General features: G+C 56.8%; 1 protein-coding gene and 1 long non-coding RNA gene across 2 annotated transcripts in view; both read left to right on the top strand.

Annotated features, from left to right (window-relative positions):
- Window positions 1-12,864, top strand: part of SDC1 (syndecan 1) — a 23,211-nt gene extending 10,347 nt beyond the window's left edge. The window contains exons 2-5 of the mRNA XM_019653314.1: window positions 8,244-8,325; window positions 9,272-9,744; window positions 10,381-10,516; window positions 10,703-12,864. Of these exons, the coding sequence (XP_019508859.1) occupies window positions 8,244-8,325; window positions 9,272-9,744; window positions 10,381-10,516; window positions 10,703-10,872 (861 nt within the window). The 3' untranslated portion in view covers window positions 10,873-12,864. The remainder of the gene's footprint in view (window positions 1-8,243; window positions 8,326-9,271; window positions 9,745-10,380; window positions 10,517-10,702) is intronic.
- Window positions 12,865-20,308: 7,444 nt separating this feature from the next.
- The window catches only part of LOC109388594 (uncharacterized), a 24,193-nt gene continuing 23,504 nt past the window's right edge, over window positions 20,309-20,997 (top strand). The window contains exon 1 of the long non-coding RNA XR_002125245.1: window positions 20,309-20,401. This is a non-coding gene — a long non-coding RNA (uncharacterized LOC109388594). The remainder of the gene's footprint in view (window positions 20,402-20,997) is intronic.

A 20,997-nucleotide genomic window follows, 5' to 3' on the forward strand; every position in this document is an offset into this window, starting at 1 on the left:
CCCCCGCCGCCCCCCTGGTCTTTACTGTGACAGGATACTTAACAGCATGCCTTCTGAAGAAAGATGGCCTGGCCTCAAACCCTCTCTCTAGCACTTCAGTGTCTGTGTACCCTGGGACAAATGACCTGTGTGCCCTTCGCCTCAATTTCCTCATCTGTAAGCTGGGTATGGCGTTAGCATCTAAGGTTATTGTAAAGATTAGATTAATTAATTCAAGTTACATGCTTAGACTAGTACCTGGCACATAGTACTCAATAAATATTAGCCGAGATTACTATTTTTTCTCAAGGCCTAATTCAGGTATTTCTGGTTTTCAAGTAACCCCCAGCCCAGGTTAGATCCTTAGGTTCCTCCTTCCACCTATGGCTGGCTGTTCCTGAGCCCTGGGCAAGGTGTTGTGGCCACTTCCCCTTTCTGAGGTAGCTCTGAGCTGCTAAGACTGGGACGGCATCCACGGTCCCCCTTTCAGGCTCTGCAACACCTGGCCCTCCTCTCTACCGCCTTACACCGGCTGTGTGCAGATGCTGCAGGGCCTGGCAGCTCAGCTGGGCCTTTGAGACTACGTGAACCTTCCAGCCATCAAGAGGCCGCTGGAGGAGGGCAGGCTGCCTTGCTTCTGTTTGAGCTGGGGTCCCACCAGTAACCTGGGAGCAAGGCTAGTTTATGCAGACCCGGCCTTCACAGAAAATTCTGGTTTCTGTTACTCAGGCCGGAAAGTACCAGCTCCATTCTGCCTTGGGACCCCCATGAGACCCCTGGAAGGACACTGCCCTTCCTCTGTCTCTGTCTGAGCTTCTAGCAGCCTCAGTGCTCACTTGGTCTAAATTGTACTTGATCCTAGAGGCAGGTTCCCAAACTAGCCCATTATTCATCTGTATGTGGGAGAAAAGCCATGCACATCTGCGGCTCAAAGCTAGAGCAAAGGGAACGTAGTCTTTCTTTCTTGGGCACGGGGCTGGCTGACAACCATATTCTGACACAGGTTAAAAATTTTGCCTTTGGCATCTGCCAGCACCCCTTTTGCAATTCTTTCCTGTCTCCCATAATTCCTACTCACCCCTAGTACTCCAGTTCCAGAATTAGTCCCTCCCCCATATAGAGCTGATTTATGCCTGCTGTGAGTGACAAGCACCCCTTTGTCTTCCTAAAAGTATTTTCACTTTAAAGGGACTACTCCAGGGACTGCAGGGACACTGATAGGAGAGGTCTGGGTGATACAGTGCAGCCCCTCCCTCCATATACACACAGCTGGAGCCCTGGCTGGCTGCAGGTTTGTCAGAAGCTACAAGTTTCTGCCTCCGTGAAACTTAAGAATGCTTTATTTAGCCAGAGCAGGGGGAGGATGTCTCTATAAGCCCATATGCTAGAGGTGTCAGGCCCCCAAGCCTGGTGGAGTCTGGGGACTAATCAGCTGGGGAGCAGCAGTTCCAGGGGCCCTCAGGAGGGGCTGACTGGGGGATCCTACCCAGAGCTCCTGGTCCTGGCTGTCTCGTTAGGGCAACCAGGGCTGGGGAGGGAACATGGCTCTGGAGGCCTTGGCTGCTCCCTCTGCCCCTGTAGGTGGCCAGTTGCCATCCCCAGAGTCACCTTCATTCGGGGCATCTCCAGCATCCTGCCTAGGCCAGAACCTGCTGAGGGAAGCTGAGAGCAATGACACCGAATCCCTGTGATCAGGGATTCCTCCCCACCCTCGCTTGCCATTGTGGGTCCTCCCACTGCTGATGACCATGTTTGTGGTAATCTGCCACCCCTCAGGCGGCAGCCTGCGGACCCACCGCTACATCTGGCTGCCCCTCCAGGGTAGGCCTTGACTCCCTAGCCACAGACTTTGCCACCAGCTGGCCGAACCCCTGTTATACAGATGGGCAACCTGAGGCAAGGTCTCTTGCAAGGTCACCCAGTAAGTCGGGAACAGAGAGCCCAGGCTATAACCAGGCTTTCCCAGTACCTGGTCTGATTACTTTCCCCGCAGCTACTCCATGTCTGGCTTCCAGGGCAGCCGTAAGCACAGAGGCCGGCTGGGCTGTGCTGGGCGGCCTTGCTCAACATTGAGTGGAATCCTGTCCAGCCCGGCCCAGGTCCTGGCAGGTAGGGGAAAAGCAGAGGAACTGGTCTTCCAGCTCCTGGCCCCACACCCAGCCCTCAGCTGGGCCTGCTCTGAGACAAGTCCTGGCTCGCGGGCTGGAGTCAGCGCCCGCTCTGTGGACGGGTGGGTATGGGGGTGCTGGTGGCAGCTCTGACCTGGTTTGGGCACCCGGGCTGGCACTGGCTGCCAGGATCCCCTCTCAACACAACCCTAGCGTCTTGGGGGTACCCCAAGCAGACAACATGGGGCAGCGCGGGGACAGCTGAGGTAGAGGGGTGGGTGTCCAGGAGGTCCCCCAAAAGGCAGTCCTCCTAGTGGAAGTGCTGATGGGGGTTGGGGTCTGTTTGGTGCCCTTATGGAAGCACATTCTCAGGGTGAAGGCGGGAGAAGCCCCTTCTTGGCCTACCTGCCCAGGCCCCAGGCCTCCCCCACCCTGAGTCCGTCCCAATCGCCCCCTCTGCAGGTCCCAGCTTGACTTGATTTTCGTAGGGAGACACTGAGCTGATAAATCACTGTGCCTGTCAGGCCGGAAATGCGGATGCTGCCCCGAGGCGTGGCGGGGGGCCCTCCCTCCTGGGAGTGTTGGCAGAGGTGGAGACGTCAGGGTCTGGAAGCCGCAGTCGGACATCTGGGCCTGCTCAGTGGCCTAAGCTTCGCAGCTCCCAAGTTAGGAAAGAAGGCCTGGGAGGGGAAGTGATTTATGTGCCGCCACCATGATATCCGGGGTTTGGGGGACCAGGAGGGAGCCCAGGGTAGTGCCTTCCTGGGCCCTGGGCTGAGGCCCTGCCCTTCCCACCTACGCTGGCATGCGCACCAGCCTGGCCTCACTGATAAGGAATTGGGGTCGCTGCTCCTAGACCCCAACCTAGGCTGTCAGATCCCTAAGGGAGTTTAGGATTTTCCAGCCAAAGTGGAAAACGGGTCCAGAGAGAGACAGAGAGAGCTGCCCAGGTCACCGAGCAAGGCAGCACGGAGCTGGCCCGCACCCTGGGGCAGCGGCCTGGTCAGGGCTCGTTCCACGCTGACATCCCTGGCTCTCAGACGCTTGCTCCAAGATACTTTGGGTTTGACCTGCCTGGCCTTTGCGGTCTGTACTTAGACCATGTTAACCAGGGCTAAAAGTGGGGGTGCAGGTGATCGCCTGGATGAAAGAAGGCAGAGTCACAAACCCTAGCGCCTCGGGGCACCTGGGCGTTTGGTGGGCCTCAGGAGTGGGGCTCCGTGTTTTGCAACATTCTCTTCCACCCCTGGACAGGAAGGTGGTCCTATAAGCTGGCACCGAGGAACCGGCTCCCCTCCCTGGCCCAGCCCTGCCTCGGCTTCCAGGTGGGGCCCACCCCAGAGAGAGTCAGCTGTCCCGCTCTGGCCTGTTGGTTTTAGCCAGGTCGCAGCATCAGTGTAGCCGACTGAGAGGAAGACAGCAGCCTGGAACTGAAGGGGAGGGGCTCGGTCCCAGGCAGGCAGGACAGAGGCCAAGCCCAGCGTCAGGACTGGGGCGTTTTGCTTTCCTGTTTCCTGCTGCTTGTGCTGCTGGGAATAGGGGTCCGGTGCCCTAGAAGTTCAGAAGCTCCCCCAGATACCTACACCCTCTTTTCCACTGGATGCTGCGAAGGCTGCCATGCCCCTGAGGCCCCCAGCACTGCCAGAGTTAGTGACTCCGGGCTGAGTGGGGTCTTCTTCAGCCTGCCTGGGGGTTTCAAGGCCTGGCCCTAGTGTCCCCTGTAGGGTGACCCTCTGTGCCACAGCCTCTGCAGCTCCCCCTTCCGGAATCCCCCCGAAGTGGGGTGCCTGGGTGTCTGTCCTGAGAGCTCACCAGGGCCAGAAACAGACCATTTCTCACCTGCTTTTCTCCCCAAAGCCCCTGGATGATGGTCCCCCAAGTTTTGAAGTGGAGGACCCTGTTAAATATCAAAATCTGTGACCTCCTTACATAGTATTGTATTTTTAGCGTGTACTGGTTGAAAAGCAATACGGTCCTATGAACTCGGTAATGCATTTTAAAGGATCTGTTTTATCCCTCACTTGAGTCAAGCGGCAGGTGACATGTTAGTGATTCAGTGTGTGGGTTGGAAACCACAGGTCGATGGACCTGGTGGCTGTGGCTGATAGGGTGGTGGGGCAAGGGGCAGTGGTCAGGCCGTAGTCGGAAGCTCCTTACCTGAACCTCTCTGAGGTGCCCGCTTGGTGTCCTGCTTTGTGACCCTGCCAAGGAGCTTTCATGTCCAAGGTGATTTAGAGGGGTGCTGAAACACAGCCCAGGGCCCCGCAGCCAGCCAGGGCAAGGGCTCGACTCGGATGGAGGTTCCCGAGGGGGGTGGCGCTCCTTCTGGCCAGTGTAGGGCGAGAGCCGGCAGGACTTGGCTTGAGGCTGCTTTCTTGGAGCTTCTGTGCCAGCCTTCCGCCCACAGGCTCCCGACCTGCTGTTGGGAGTGGCTGGCAGCATCATGATGAAGACTGAGCGCCTGGTAGCCCTGACCTGGTCTTGTCGGTGCCATCCCGTCGGTGCCATCCCCTCGGCACCTCTTGAGTATGGACTGGCGCCTCGTCCCCTCTGCCTCTGGGGCAGGGACAGGAATTCTTTCTAGGACCTGTTGAAGAACTTGAGGCAAGGTTCCCTTAAAACAGATGGTCCAGCAAGGGAAGGTGGTCCTTCGGGGCTGGGGAGAGGGAGAGAAAGGGCAGGTGAGAAGTGCTGCTGGGAAGTCTGCAGACACTTGCTGCCACTGCCCAGTGGCCTTGGGCAAGTCCCTTACCCTGTCTGCCCCTGATCCTTAACTGTGGGAGATGCCGATCTCAGTCCTGCCTGCTTTCCTGCAGGGCAGCCGTAGGAATGGAAAGTGTTTCCAGTGTCAGAGAAGGCTTCACCCCTTTCGTGCTCTCTTTCCTGCTCCTCTTTGAGCCCTGATGCCAGGTCTCTCTCGGTCCTCCCCACGCAGCGCCCCCGGCTGTGGCCAAAAGCCCAGTGTGCCTGAGGCAGAGATGGGCTGACTCTTCGTTGCACTCCCTGTCCCCGTCTCCATGCATCTGCCTCACGACCTCCAACCGCTACCCGTGCCAAACCTGGCTTTGTCCTTTGAGGCCCCTGGGCTTCCAAGGGTCTGTACTGTGGGTGGAGAAGGAGTAACTGGCCCTTGCTTTGAGCGAACGGAACATGTTGACATTTAGACCTTACTTTTACCACAAGGGTTTTGATTTGTTGTATGAAAAGCTGATTTTCCTGGGATTGGCGAGGATAAAGGGCCCCATTAAAGGTACGGGCTGGCCTGCCCTTCCCATCCCAGACCGCTCAAGGTAGTTTCCAAGCTGGGCCAACCTGTCCCCAAGCAGCCCAGAGCCAGGGGCAGGTGGCCTCTTGGAAGGACCAGGGTCAGAGGCAGTGCTGAGGAGTGCCCCACATGTGGCCTTGGAGGCAGCTGGGTGCAGACTCCTCCTTAGCACAGCAGACTGCTGGGTGAAACTGGAAGTCTCGCCCCACACCCCAGAGCCAGCTGGCACCTGGTCATCCAAGTTCAAACTCAGCGGTTTCTGCTGATTCCTCCCCGGGGAGCTGAGGCCATCACAGGAGGCTGAGGTGGAGAGAGGGGGTTAGGGGGTCACTGTGGCCCATCTCCTCAGTGGAGACCTGGCCCTGAGAGGGCAGAGCTTGCCCTGAGGCCAGGGAGCTGGCTTCAGTGGGGAAAGTGTTTGCTTAAGACCGTGTTGTGGTGAACAAGATGGAGGGATAAGCTGAGCAGAGTTGAGGAAACAAGTTGTTTTTAGTGACTGGGCAGATCCAAAGTCTTATCTAGTCACGAGCGAGGCCCTGCCCTTGAGAAACGGCTAACCTGTTGGGGCTTCTCTGTAGGTGAGAGGCTGGCTCTCCCTGGCGTGCTCCGTTCTCCGCATGGAGCCTGGGGCGGTGCCTCTCAGCCTGACAGGGCCCCAGGGCTTTGAGTTGTGTGCAGGCCTTAGTCCCCTCACCTGTGACCTAGGGCCTGGACCCGCGCCTCTGACTTCTGCTGTGGGAAGAGTCGGCACTTCTTACCAGAGGCCAGACCCCTGCTCCATGTCCAGCTTTCTGAAAAAGGGAGGCAGTCGGTGTGTCGGGATGGCTGCTCAGCCCAGGGCCTCCTCGGGACAGTGAGGGTGGGCAGAGGCATCGGACAAAGGTGAAGCAGGGTCTTGGCGAGTGTGGGTGGGTGGGGACCCCTGAATGCTTGTCCCCCCCCCCCAGCTGCCCAGTTGGGGGCAGTTGCCGTGGGCCTGGATGGGAGTATGTGGGTGGGGGTTGCCCACTCTGTACCTGCCTGGTAGGCAGTAGTCTTTGTTACTGAGTGGGAGGGTGGGTTTGGGGAGGCTCCCCCCCCCCCTTGAAGTTCTGTGGTGGCAGGACAGGTATTGGAAGCACCACTGGGGATGGTAGAGACAGGATGTGGCCTCAGGTGCTGGTGGAGGTCAGGGACTGTGACTATTCATTGTAGATGGGCCTTCTGGGGCCAAAACCCTTTTATTGGGTTTTGCGGGAAGGGGTTGGGGGAAGGTACAGTTAGAATTGTGTACTTTCAAAGGAAGCTCAGTAGTATTTCTAGCCTCTCAGTTTCTACACGTGTCTGAAGCTTCCCTCTCACCTAGGCTGTGGGTGTGAAGCCCCCACCTGGTCCAGATCTGCCCCAGGCAACCTCTGGAGGCCAGAGGGCTTATCTCTCCCTCTTCTGCTCCATGCAAGAGCGAGACCCTGTGGCCTGTGGCCAGGACCTGGTGAGGCTTCTTGGGCTGAGGAGGCCCAGTTCCCTAAAGCCCAGCGTTGGGTGGGACCTGCCTCCTGACAAGCATGCACAGAGCCTCCTGCACACCGGCTCCCTCTTGCCCCCTCTTCTTCTGAAACCGTCCCCACCTCCATTCTACCTCCTCCCAGACAGGCCCCAAAATTCCCCTCTCCATGTGGAGCAGCTCTTGTTCCCTGAGTTCCGGCAGCCCCCACTGTTGGTGGGGTGCTTACTGTGGGCCGGACTCTGTTAGGTTCTTCGTGTGGATGAACTCACTGAATTTTTGCAGCAATCCTGGAATGTAGACGATACTATTGCCCCATTTCACAGATGGGGAGACTGAGGCCGTAGGAGGGTTAGTGATGTCCCCAGGGCCATTCAGCTAGTAAGTGGCAGAAGCCGGGGGCTCTCTAAAGACGGTGGGCTCTGGCCTACGCTGTCCCACTTCTCTATTCATGTTTTTTTGGTTCTGGCCCATGACCTTGAGGCCCTCTCAAGTTGGACTGTGTTACAGGGCTGTTTGGGTCACTCATAGCTACCCTTTCTGCCACCTGCTGCTGGTTCCTCTCCTCCCCACCTGCTGCCCTAGCGCCAGCGTTTCTGCACAGGCCCACCCAATTGTGTGTGGTGTGTCTTGCCAATGCAGCCCCTGCCCCAGGAACTCGGGCACCTGAAGCCTCGGGGCCAGGCAGGCAGCATTCCTGGGGTGGCTGTTTGCACACAGGGCCTGTCCTGGGCCCATATCCCGTTTGTCAGCGCCTCCTTAGTGCAAGGCCCCACTTGGATTAGCCCCATCTGTCGCCAGCCTGATGAGCACCCCAGTCCTTCCTACGGATGAGAAAACGGGCCGGGTGTGGGAAGGAGCATCGTGGCCAGACCTGCCTCAGCGCAGACAACTCAGTCCATGCCCGTCCCCGCCCCCCACCCGCAGAGCCCTGGGTATCGAGACCCTGGTGCCCAGCACTCCTGGAGGCTGCCTTTCTGGGGCCAGGGCACTGACATTGTTTGTGGGGGCTCTTGAAAACCCATCTTGGACCCCTAAGCTCCCTGGCCAGTAACCCCAAAACCTGACTCGCTGTGTAGGGTGGGCTGATGGGGTCCCATGGGAGCCATCGTCTGTGTTCCTAGTAATGGTGTCTGGGGCAAGGTCCCTGTCCCCTCTCGTGGGTTTCTGCAACCCCAGCACCTGACACAGGGCTTTGTCATCAGCATTAGGAGGTGTGTAGAAGACCGAAGGACTGCCCAGAACTGAGGGTCCTGGGCCACCTGCAAGGGCTTGCTTCCTGTGCTGTGTATATGGGGGGGGGGGGGGGGGACAGATGAGCATTTACTCAGCTGTCTAGGACGGGGACCCTGGAATTGCAGGACCCTGGCCAAGCCTTCACTTATACGATTTTCTGATCTTTTCCCAGCAAATTGTGGCCACAAATGTGCCCCCCGAAGATCAGGATGGCTCTGGGGATGACTCTGACAACTTCTCCGGCTCAGGGGCAGGTGAGCTGGCATGAGGACCCCTCCCCAAGATGGCAATAGGCAGTGGGCTGGGGCTGGCGGTCAGGCAGCTCCCTGGATGAGCCCAAAGAGTTGTGCCGGGGAAGAGGATGGGGTCCGCCCTGTGAGGAGGAGAAAGCGCTTGTGTGTGGGGATGACTGCTGTGGGTTCCAGGAGGCCCCAGAGGCTGCCTGCTCCAGACCATGGGCTGCTACTCTCCTCTTGACTCACTGGGCAGCCTAGGACTTCTCCAGCCTCTACTTCCTCATCTGTAAAATGGGAACGATATCTTGACTTCATAAGGTTGTTGGGAACTGTAAGGTAGCACAGAGCCTGGTGGAGTGTGTATTTTTATGTTTCCTTATCTTCGCCATTTTCCCTTTTCCCAGGGAAGCGAAGTCCCTAGCTAGAGGTGGTCAGGGAGGCCTTCCAGAGGAGGTGATTTTGAACTAGACCTTAGAAGAGGGCTGAGGCCATCAATGGGGAAAGAGGCCAAGGCAGGGGCCCAGGAGCTGGAAGGCAGGACATAGGCCTCTGTTCTTGGGGGCCTGGACCTTTCTGGGGAGAGAGCAGGGGAAGCCGGGAGGGGGCCAGAGAGGTGTGTGACTGGGGATAAGGCATCCGGGCCCCCCGGGGATGCCCCCACCCAGGGAGCAGGCTTCAGCAGTTACAGGAAAGGTTTCTTCCCAGGTGGCCTTGGTGTCTCATGGCCCCAGAGACCGGGCTGTCCCATACAAAGGCAACTCTTGTCCATTTTCCAAAGTCAAGTTGAGCCTCAGCTGGCTCTACCCTGGGGGACAGAGCTTCTCATGGGAGGACGAGTTTGCTATGCTGGCCTGGGAACCGGAGCCGTGGGTCCTCACCCAAGCCATCCTCACATCTGAGCTTGGCTGGTCTGCATGCTCTGAGGTCTCTCCCGCCCCAACACGCTCTGCTTCTGGCCTTGCAGGTGCTCTGCAAGATATCACCTTGTCGCAGCAGACCCCCACCACCTGGAAGGACATGGGGCTCCTGACAGTCGTGCCCACAGCTCTAGAGCCCACCAGCACTGAGACCGTCGCTGTCTCCACCTCCATCCTGCCGGCTGGAGAAGGGCCTGAGGAGAGAGAGGCGGTGCTCCTGGCAAAGGCGGAGCCTGGCTTTACCAGCCTGCAGAAGGAGACAACCCTTCCACCCAGTGAGACCACACCGCACCCAACCACTCACCGGGCATCCACAGCAAGAGCCACCACTGCCCAGGCGCCTGCCACCTCCCACAGGGCCATGCAGCCGGACCGCCACGAGACCTCAGCGCCCACAGGACCCGGCCATCTTGACCCTCGCCTTCCCAGCGTGGAGGACAGAGATCCTTCTGCCACCGAGAAGGCTGCTGAGGATGGAGCTGTCACCCACATCCCAGCAGGAGAGGGCTCTGGGGAGCAGGTGAGTGTCTGCCCACTGTAGTCCTCTGTTTCCTGGGATGTTGGGTGGCCAGTGGGTGAGGTGGCCCCTTGTGCCTGGTTGAGCACAGAGCCTTCGGGGCAGGGGGGGCACAGGTTGGTCTCCTGGCACACTCAGCACGCTGTGCCCTGTGAACACATCATTTTCCTCACCGTGAAAACAGGACAGGGTCCTGAGGCCCCACATTCCCGGCCCCCAGGACTGAGTCCAGGGTGGGACGGGCTAAATATGAGACCAGAGCAAAAAAGTCCTTCAAGATCGCTCAAAAGAGGGCTTCCCAAACTTGGGCAAGGTCCCTGCTGCAAGTGTAAAAGTTCTACCAAGTCTCAATGTATCTGACAGTGGCATGGTAATTGTGCTTTCCGCTAAATGAGCCTATTGATTTTCACATAAAAACGTGGGCTTTATATTACTCGGCATGATATCTCTGCCACAGTCCAGCCGGGGTCTGTGTGATGTGGGGCCTGGCTTTGGGGTCCAGGGGCCTGTCTGGCTGTGTCTGAGCTGGTGGCGGCTGTGACCGGGGAGGCCTGAGCTGCTTCCGGGTTTGGAAATGGACCTGGGAGCTGCTGCTGGCGGTGGCCAGCCCCAGCCTGACCTGTCCCTGCCCTCCCATAGGACTTTACCTTTGAAGTGCCCGGGGAGAACACACCTAAGACTGCTGTGGAACTGGACCAGCGGAACGAGTCCCCAGTGGACCGCGGGGCTACCGGGGCCTCGCAGGGTCTCCTGGACAGGAAGGAAGTGCTGGGAGGTGAGTTTTCTCTCAGGTGGGTGGGGAGGGAGGAAAACTGCTCTGGGGGTGGGTGGGGGTGCTGTCCTTAGCCCTGGTGTGGGGCTGACCGCAGTCAAGGCTACTTCTGGGGCTGCCCAGTGGGGAGGGGCTGCTGCTCAGCCGCGGGCATAGCCGAGCTGAGCTGGCCTCCGTCTGCCCGCGCAGGGGTCATTGCCGGAGGCCTCGTGGGGCTCATCTTTGCCGTGTGCCTGGTGGGCTTCATGCTGTACCGGATGAAGAAGAAAGACGAAGGCAGCTACTCCTTGGAGGAGCCCAAACAAGCCAACGGGGGGGCCTACCAGAAGCCGAGCAAACAGGAAGAGTTCTACGCCTGACGGGAGCGGTCCTCCCCCGCCCCTTGCCACTCGCTAGGCCCCCACTTGCCTCTTCCGTGAAGAACTGCAGGCCCTGCCTCCCTTGCCACCGTGCCACCTCCCCAGCGCTCCCAGCCCCTCCAGCCCGCTCCCTGCGGAGTTCTGGGGCACGCTGGGGTCTCTCCTCTGCTTCTCTGACTTCTGCCTGGAGACTGGGGCCCGCGGGCTTTCTGCATCTGACCTTGTCACCACAGCCAGCACCTGGCATCTCACCGTTCTGACTCAGTTTCTCCGACCTGGGACAGCCCCTCCCCAGGCGAGAGAGAAAAGGGACCCCACTGCTTTGGACCTGGATGGCCCTGTGGCAGGAGATGCAGGCGCTGAGGGCTGACATATCCGTAGCACTTACTGGTAGAGACCGACAGTCTGGGGGGTGTTTACCGTGGAGTGGCTGGGAGAGGCGTTCAGGGCTCCATCCGAATTCACTTTGTTTTGTGGGGAGGTCTCATTTAGATATCAACTTGGTTTTGCACATGTTCTTTTAGTTTCTTTGTTCATAGCCCAGCAGACATTATTCCTTTTGAGGTAAGTTAAGTAAGTTGACGTGGTTATCCCCCCATCTTGGCTTCCCTAATCTACGGTCAGGAGACAGCATCAGGGTTAAGACGACTTTTGTTTTTGTATTGTTGTGTTTTTTAACTAGGAGAACCAAATCCGGACGCCAACCTAGAGGCCTAGCTAATGTGTTGTCTCTTGAGTTTGTCGCTCACGTGTGCAACAGGGTATGGAGTGTCTGTTGTGTGGCCCCGTTGGTGGGCTGACTGATCCTGGCTGCCACGGGCAGTCACTTCTTCTGAGCAGTCATGCCTGTGGCCATGAACTTGGGGCCACGGCTGTGGCCTGGACTGCTGTGATGTTAAGGAGCCCATGTGAGAGTTGAATCCTGGCACCTCAGGCTGGGGACAGAGAGGACTGCGGGGCGGGGGCGATGGCAGTGGGCCCAAAGAGTGGCCCGCAGACCGAGCCCTTCCTTTGACACCGTCTCGGGGGACGCTTTTCTCCTGGAAGGTGACGAGAAGGGTCTTGGGCGTACCTGGCACTGAGCTGCTCCAGAGGACCAGGTTCATCTTTGATTAGCTCCTGTGGCCCTGCCTTGGGCTGGAATCAGGAATGTTCCAAAGAGTGATAGTCTTTTGCTTTTGGCAAAACACTACTTAATCCAATGGGTTTTTCCCTGTACAGTAGATTTTCCAAATGTAATAAACTTTAATATAAAGTAGCCATGTGAACTCTGCTGCCTTTGCTTCTCTCTGAGCTGGTCATGTGGATGTGACCAGCCTTTCCTCCGAACACCAACAATAAACACTAAACACTACACACCAACGCTAAAAGCTCTGCGCTTTCGTCTTTCCCGCGGGGAGGGATTCTGGGCCTGGAGTCCCTCTGGTGTGTTTGGTTTTTTTCGTCTTTGCTAAAATTCTTCTGGAGGTCAGTAGGTTCAGCTATGGTTATGTAAGGCCTGATGTAAATGTATGTGTTGCCAAGCTCCAAGCACCGTCTCCTAAATGGTTAAAGAAACTGTGACAGCCCCAGCATGGCTTGACCTGAGGCCGCTGGCCCCACTGAGGCCTGGAGCCAAGGCCTGCCTCTCAGACACCTTGGACAGGCCTCCTCTCACACCTTTGCTAGGACCAGAGGCCCCAGCCCGGGGCTTCTCGGAACTCCTGTACTTGCTTATTTAAGTTGACAACGTTCCAGCTGCTGTGTTGGCTGCTCCAAGTGTGTGTGTGTGGGGGGGGCATCTGTGACTCAGAGAGACGCACCGCCCAACAAAGGGAACCTGTGCCCTGTGTTCAACATTGGGACCTTCTGCCCAGAGTGGATGACTGGACAAGACTTGGGGATGGGGAAGGGGTCTGTGACCATGCTCATGTCTGCTGGTCTTTGGTGGCGCCGAGCCTGTGGCTGGGCCCATTCATGTGATGCTAATAAACGGTACTTGTCATTCCAGGCCGTGGTGGTGGTTGAGTCTCTTCTTGGCCTGGTGATGTCCTCCCCTGTCACAGCCTGGCTCTGGCTGGGCAGTGGTTTGGTGAAGGATAGTGGAAGGGCACGGGTCCCTCCGCTGTAAGGGGAGCTGTGCCCACCTCTGCCCTCCTCCCCCTGGCCCTGTGTCAGCCCTCATCCCTGCCGTCCCCCCAGGGCTCTCTGTTTTACCCTCTTCTGCCCAGCCCCTCCTCACTGTCCTAGATCATTCCCTTCCTCAGAGACGAGGCTCCCTACTGACTCAAGTTTGCTAGCTCTTCTGAGTCCTCATTGTTGCGAGACTTCTGAGAACTCACTAGCCAACGGTCTCAGTGCCAAAGGTCTAAAAAAATTGCACATTAGGGACAAACTGCAGTGGAAATTTGGGGGGGTTAAAAAGAGCTGTGCACCACAGGAGCCCCAGTATTCTCAGGGCATCTAGCTGCCCTCCCCTTACTCAGAATCTCATATAAGCTGCAGACCACCCTGCTCCCCCCATCAGCTGGTCCTCCATGGCTGGGGCCCTTAGTACCTGACGTGAAGCCTGGGCCTGGGTGCAGGCCAGCCCCTGAAGCCAGACCCCAGGTGCGTCCTAGGGACACGGAGCGGGGCACCATTCCTTCCTGGCCCTGCACCTGCTGGTGGGGCAGGGACTGTGGCCCCAAGTGGCTTTGCAGAGGAGAATGCGGCTGTCCCTGACACATTGTGCTTAAAGCGTTCGGAGGCTGAGACAACATCTTCAGGTCGGTAATTCATTCAACAAACACTGAAAGCACCACGTGCCTATTTCCTGCAAGTCCCTGAGCTGCCCAGTTGCAGAAAAGGCTACCTGGATAGTAATGCTTTCATTTAGCCTACTCTCGGCTGGACACTGCTAGACAGCACACCTGGATTATTTCGCTCACTGCTGACAACCGGGATGAGACAGCACGGCTGTTAATGACCCCCCACTTTACAGACAAAACATGTATGACAGAGAGGAAGCACCTTGCCCAAGATAGCACGCCAGTGAACAGTGCAGCCGGGATTTGGACGCGGGCAGCCTGGCCCCTGAGCCCACAATGGGCTGGGCACACACTGAAAGTGGCACTAGGAGTGGGGAGGATGTCCCCTCCACCTGCAAGCTTCTGAGGTCCCAGCCTTCTGGGTCACCTGCTCTTGTCATATCCCAAAAGGTTAAACTGCACCCCCTGGCCCACCACTTTCTCCTCTTGCTCTGTTGCCCCAGGGCACTGCCAGGATGGGGGGGGGGTACCATAAAACAGGCTTTCCTGAGTTAGAGACTAACAGTGAAGGAGCTGAAACATGAAGGAGTTTAAACAACATCTTCAAGTCCCTCAGGCACTTTGGCCTCAAGGGATGTCTCTGCCCAACTCTCCTCAGTTCTCAGCTTGCTGCCCCACTTCCCGTGACCTTGACCCCTTCTGCTCCCTCTTTTCTGCTTCCCCAAGACCCCCCATGCCTGGGCCTGAGCAGCTGAGCGTGATGACATCATTCCCCCTCACCTTTGGATCATGCCCATATGGCCTGTGTGTGCCATGCATCGTATGGGGATGGGGGACTCACTGAACGTTCCATTAAGACTTCATTCAAATTATTTTCTACATGAATGAGCCATCTTTGATTGTGTTGCTTCTTAATTTGCCGCCAGCTTCTGCTTTAAATTGCACTTTCTGCCTTGCTTGCCTGTTGGGCTTTGCTCCGGATAGCACTGTTTTCATATCCAGAACAAAGACGCCCGGCCCCACTCTCAGGGAGGCCGCCGTCCGGGAGAGTTAAGACAGGTGAGTGCAGTTTCAATGACAGTGCTTCGTGTGGGCTGGTGGGGGGACAAGGGCTGACATCTGGGTCGGGGAGGTGCCCAGGGATGGTGCTTGAACTGGGTCTTGAAGGACAGATTCAAATCAGCCTCTCAGACGCGGGGGAGTAGGCATTCCAGGCAGAAGGTGCAGCTTTGGCAAAAAGAGGGACCTGAGGCTTCAGGAGGGATGTGAACTAAAAGCAGGTGTGGAAAGAGATGAGGCTGAATGTGATGAGAGTGGCTGGTCCCTCTGTCTGTAACCTCTCTGAGGGCCCCTGGAGAGCCTGGAGCCTCAGGCCGTAAGCTGGGATGGGGAACGGAGGCCCAACGACAGTCCAGAGCCCGCATGGTGAGGGGTGGGGAGGAGCAGCGGGCTTGAGGACCTGTTAAGAGGTAAAGCTGGCAGGACCTGTGAGGCGTGTCCCGGTCTGTGCAGCACCTCGCCTTCCCACAGGTACACCTCAAGTGGAGCCGGAGGGGTAAGGCGCGTGGTGAGGCTGTCCTCTGAGCTGGCGGTCAAGGGTGGAGCCGGAAGGACAGTAGTCCCAGAGCTGGGCCTCGAGGGGTGAGGGTGAGGGGGTGTCTCATGCCTCCTATCAGGTTTGGCAGTGATGGTAGGGGGGCCCCACAGCAGCATGTGGGAGAGAAGGCTTCTTTTAAATGGGTCTGCAGGGGACTGCTCTGCAGAGAGCAGGCCATGCTGCTACTGAGGACGCGCCCTGTCTACTTCTGTCCAGTCAACCCCATCCTGTACCCCAGCCCCCCAACTCTCGAGCCTGGCAGAAGAGAAAGGCGGGCGGAGGCGATCTCCAGGTTCCTGGAGCTGCGTGAGCCAGAGCTGACGGAGGGCCCTGGCCTGTGAACCTGCAGGGGCTTGGGGCTCTGCTAGCTCTGCCTGGCGTGGGCACAGCCCTGCCTGGCTTTCTCTCTTCCTCCCGCTCCCCAGCACCGCTGCACCCCCACCCAGGGCCTATCCTTGGGCCACGCCAGCTTTGCACCTACTCAGAGTGTGTGGTTGTGAGCGAGTGTGACTGGTCCCCAAGTCAGGTCCTCAGCAGTGCTATACCCCATAGCTGCTCAGCTTTGAGGCTGGACTCCAAGCTTCTCTAGGGTGAGGCACTGAGTCCTCTGTGCCTTTACAACCTCTGGGTCACTCCTTGGCACCTCTCACCATGTCATCGCAGGTGTCTGTTTCCACACTGGCTTCCTGCTCCCTTGGGTGCTTTCTGAGCGCAGCCGCTTTGTTACGACCCAGCATGAGGCATGGGCTCGCTGCAAATCTGGGAGACTCTGCCTCTGGGACGCTCATTGTGGCCACCTGGTACTGCTCTCCTGCTCTGAAAGTCAGGCAGCCTTTAGAAGCTTCTAAATGGTGCAAGACACCACCACACACCCACCGGGAAGGCTGACATTAGGGAAGGGCAATTGCTGGAGGGCGAGTGGTACAGCAGGAACTCGCTTGTGTGGTTAGAAGGCATGCCAATTGATATCAGCGCTTTGGACACTTGTGTGGCAGTTATCTGCTGCAGCAAGCTAGACATCTGCCTGCCCGTTGATCCAAGCAGAGGGAGGGCCAGCTAGTGTCCGCTGGACGGCGTGTGTCAGGGTGTTCGCTGCCGCGTCATTTGTCACAGCCCAACCGTGGAAACAGCCCAAAGGCCCATCCACAGGAGAATGGATAAATAAATCGTGGTACATTCACACAATGGAATACTACTCTGCAATTAAAAAAAAGGACAAACGACTGCTAAACATACCACACAGATGAAAACCACAGGCACTATATTAAATGCAAAAAGCAGACACAAAACAACCCATACTTCAAACATAAAGTTCAGGCACGGCTGAAACGAATCGGCACCAGAAGCCAGGGGCACCTCTGCTGGGGGTGTGGTATTGACTAGGTAGGGACTCAAAGGAACCTCCTCTGAAGGGCTCTCTGGAGTGTTCTCTGGTTTGATATAGGTGGTGATTACAGGGTGTATGTATATGTAAATAAATCATCAAGTTATACACTTAAAATGCGTGTACTCTGTACATTATTCTGCAATAAGAAAGGTAAGGGGGGGAGCTCATAAAAGGGCTTCTGAGATTCTAATTAGTTCCTTTAAACCCCACTGTAGCTTTTTCAGCAAAAATGATGGCGGCCCACATGGCCTATGTTTTCTTCAAGATCCCAGAGGATTCTAATTTATGGGCAGAGGGGCCCAGGGCAAAAGCCTTGCATGCTGCGTGCTGTGCAGAGCAAGCCGGCTGCTTCCCAGGCCTGACAGGCCAGAGGAGCAGGCCCTCTCCCCAGCCGGCCAGGAGGGTGGGCACTGCCCAGGGGGCAGCCCTAATGACTGACCCCTCCTCCCCCAGCTGCAGACAAACCCCGTTCTTCCTCTGGTTCCTGGAACCTGCCGGACCCAGGGGTGTTTCCAGCACTTCAGACGGGGAGCTAAGCCGCTCCTTCACTCCAGGAAAATATTTGTTCAGGGCCTTGGCACCCGCTGAAGAGGAAATGAAAGCCACCTTGGAACCGAGCGGGCGGTGTGGCCGTGTTGCTTTGTCTGCCCCTCCAGATTGCCTCCGCAGGCCCGGGGCCCACCGTCTGGGGCCAGGCCCAGCAACCCCACCCTGCACACAGGGCTGCTTTGGGGGTGAGCCTGGGGTGCCAGCTGTTGGTTCCTTTAGTTCAGGAACCTGTCAGTTCAGTCAGCAAACGTTTTTGCAGCTGACTCTGCCAGGCACAACACTAGGCCCTGGATGCTGTCCGTGACCAGGCCCTGTCCTCACCTTCAAGGCTGACCACTGGAAAGGCCATTAATGGCTTCTAGTAGCATTGGCCAGGGCGCCAGCCAGGCAGGACAGGATGGCCACTGTGGGGAGGACTGGGCTGGCACCTGGCTGAAGGATGAGTGAGGTAGTTAAGGGGTGACCAGAGGGGGCAGACAGAGTATTCCAGGTAAATGTAACAGCACGGACCAGCAAAGGCCCAGAGGCAAGAGAGTGTGGGGTGTGGAAGGCAGGTGGGGTCAGCTGTGGTGGAGACCTTAGGAGTCAGGACACCGGAGGGGAGCCAGCCGCTGGCGTCACAGCACCTCTCAGCGCAAGTTCAGGAACGTGGACTTTACCCCCAGGCAGCGAAAGTTTTTGTTTGTTTTGCAACATTTAAACACATTGATTTTTATTCTTCTTGATATAGAAAAGCATAGAGAAGAAAAGGAAACTGGCCTCAACTCCCACCACCCAGATAGTCCCTGATGACATGTTAAAACTTACAATACTCGGGGCACATGATGAAAAATCCAAGCAGAACAGAAAAGTCACAATGAAAAGAGAAAGAAAGCCTCCCCGCCCCACCACCTGTCTCTCTCGCCAAAGGCAATTCCATTTCACAGGCCTTCCTTGTGTGGGTCCAGACATTTTTTCCATGCATATACGTGTGAGGATAAGTCTGTGCTTTTAAAGAGCTACGCCAAAGGGATGGCAGCTCCCTTTCCAGTTTCATTTCAACAAGTGTCGTCAGTCCCACCCCATTCCTCTTAATGTCTGTGGAGCATTTAGTCTTACAGATAAAGGCGACTGACTCGGCTCTTCCCTCCGGGTGGACACCTCGTTTCCACGCTTTTGCTACTGTCCACATGCTGACGTGAAGCTCCCACGTACCCGTCACACAGCATCATCTCATGCAGCAGACACAGCGACTGAGTCAGCCCTGGGGCACCTTGCTGTCAGTGGGCTCGGCGGCAAGGGGGATGTTCTTTACGACCACCGTCTAAGAGGTTCACCAGTTGGCCACACCTGTCACCATACGACGCACACTGCGTGCGGAAGTCCCAGAGCCCACCCCTCACCTTGGTCACCACACGTTATCACCACACGGTTCTGTTTGGGGGATAGAGATGGCATCACATGGTTGCTTTGATATTTATTTATTTAATGCCAGTGAGGTGAGGAAGATTTTCGTGTTCGTGCCATGTGTATTTCTTTTTTCATAGGGGAGCTGTTTTGCGTGTGTTAGAGTCCGTTTTCCTAATAGGCCTTTTGCCTTTTGCTCATGGATTGGCATGGGTGCCTTGTGTGCTAATGATTTTGAGGGAGTGGCTTTGGTCTCCAAAATAGGCCTGTGGCTGCAGTGTGAAACGAATAGTAGGGGTCCCTGTGAGAGGTGCATGGCCTGGCCAAGCAGCGGCCTTGGCCTTGGGGAAGGGAGCCAGAGAAGACATTCAGGAAGGAAGACGGACAGGATCTGCCAGTGGGTTGGTGTTTTGTGTAATAGTCCAAGGTACTTTTGGGTTAGTGTAAAAAAAACATTGGCCACTGCTGTCCCCAAAAGTTGTGACATAGGCTTCATATTGATAAGCCACCTAGTTGGGCATGAGCCTCTTCTTGTGCCACCTGCCTGGTAGTTTGGGCCCCTCCTCTCTTGACTGTGTGGGGCATGGTGGGGTGGGGGTGGGGGGGTGACAAGGAGGAGGGAGGTGTCAAGGACGGTTCCCAGGTCCCCACTTCAAATATTATGGTCCCGTAAACCATGAAAACGTCTCAGAAATTCCAGTATTTCATCACATAGTTGCCGATTGACCCACATCAGTCAGCATTAGGCTGAAGCGATCCAGAGTCCCCTAAAAGGGAAATAGGGGCGCACCGGGCCTGAGCACGCATGTTGAGAGGTGTGGGGGAGGGGCGGGCTGAGGACACAGCTGAAGAGGAACCAGGGTCCCCAGGCTTCTGGGTCACACTCCTCCTCTGCGCGGAGCAGAGGATCTGGCACACAGGTGCTGCTTTTGGAATATCCATGAAGTGGAATTCGTGAATATTCAAAGTTACACTAAGGTCAAAATGAATGGGAAAGGGGGCAGACTGTGAAAGGAATTTGAAAAAATGTCATCTCTTGATACTTGTTGGACAGCAGGATTTTGGGTAATTACTAATAATAGCCACCATCTAGTACCTGCCTAGAATGTGCCAGGCCCTACATACACCTACCCCTGATTTTAGGGACAGCATAGTGGCAGGGGCAGGAACTTTGGCGTTAGACCCCACTTTACTTGCTGTGTGACTGTAGCCTCCGCAGAACCTCAGTGTTCTCATCTGTGAAATGGAGTTAACAGCTCTTATCTCCTAGGGCCGAGGGGGGACTACATGAGATTGTGAGTCGACTGCATCACAAATCCTGCATATAGTGGTGGGCACTTTGCAAGCCATCCATGAATAGTGGCTGTTACTCTTATGTTCACAAAAGCCCTGAGAGGCAGGTATTACCACCCCATTTTACAGATGTGGAAATAGAGGCCCTAAGCCATTACTTCATACAGCTATTGAGTGGCCATGCGGACATGCAAACCCAGGTCTGTGTCACCCAGAAGCCCATGGCACTCCCCTGGACCATGGCTGCGTCCCGCCTCCCCTGTTCTGGTCGCAAAGGACCACCTGGACAGGAAGCAGGGGAGGCTCTCCCAGGCCAGCGCAGCCCTAGCAAGCCCTGAGGCTATTCCCAGGCATGGGAAAGGGTGGCTTCCCCGAAGTACCTGGGTGCTGGCGCCAAAGTCAATAATGGTAACCTGCCCTGCAGGAAACCATGGTCATGAGGATACAAACAACTGGGAGAGGGTGGAGCTCACTTCTGCCCCAGCTCCAGCCGGCTCTGTGCCCCTCTGTGCTAGAGGGCAGGCTGAAGGTGACACCTGCGAAGCTCAGATGCAGGGTCTGAGAGCTGTCCCCTCTCCCAGTAGGGAGGTGAGTATGGGCACCTGCAGCTCTCCTAGGAGGCTGGCCAAGAAGGTGGCACCGGGCTCTGCCGGGAAAGGCTCCCAAGAGAGACAGGAGCCCCTGGGGTAGCTCTTCCCCTGGAGCCCTGGGCCCTAAGCATGCTGCTTGCTCCATGCACCTCATCTCATTTCCTCAGCACAGTCGCCGAGGCCTCTTCCGGGCCAGGGGCCAGGCCCCAGAGGCCCCAGCACACAGCCCTGGCCTCTGCAGAGCCCATAGTTTTGTAGCAAGGACAGGCACATATTATTAAATAATATAGATGTCCAAGGCAGTAGAACGGACACAGACGAAGGGCACTAATCCAGCTTGGGGAGTTAGAGGAACAGCCTGGGGGGGGGAAACATCTGAATCAGGTATTTTCAAAGGAGCTGGCCGGGCCTGATAGCAGAGGGGTGTTTGGGGCAAGTGCCAGTGTACTCAGGGGCCCACAGGAGCCATTCAGTTGCAGTGTCTATATTGGGGGGGGGGGGAACGGTATCAAGACATGCAAGAACGTGATTAACTCGCAAGCAGCTGTATGCAGTTGGAGCAGAGGGGGGGGGGGGAAACAGTGAGAGATGAGG

The sequence above is a fragment of the Hipposideros armiger genome, unplaced genomic scaffold (genome assembly GCF_001890085.2).
Source record: "Hipposideros armiger isolate ML-2016 unplaced genomic scaffold, ASM189008v1 scaffold_0, whole genome shotgun sequence".
NCBI lineage: Eukaryota > Metazoa > Chordata > Mammalia > Chiroptera > Hipposideridae > Hipposideros > Hipposideros armiger.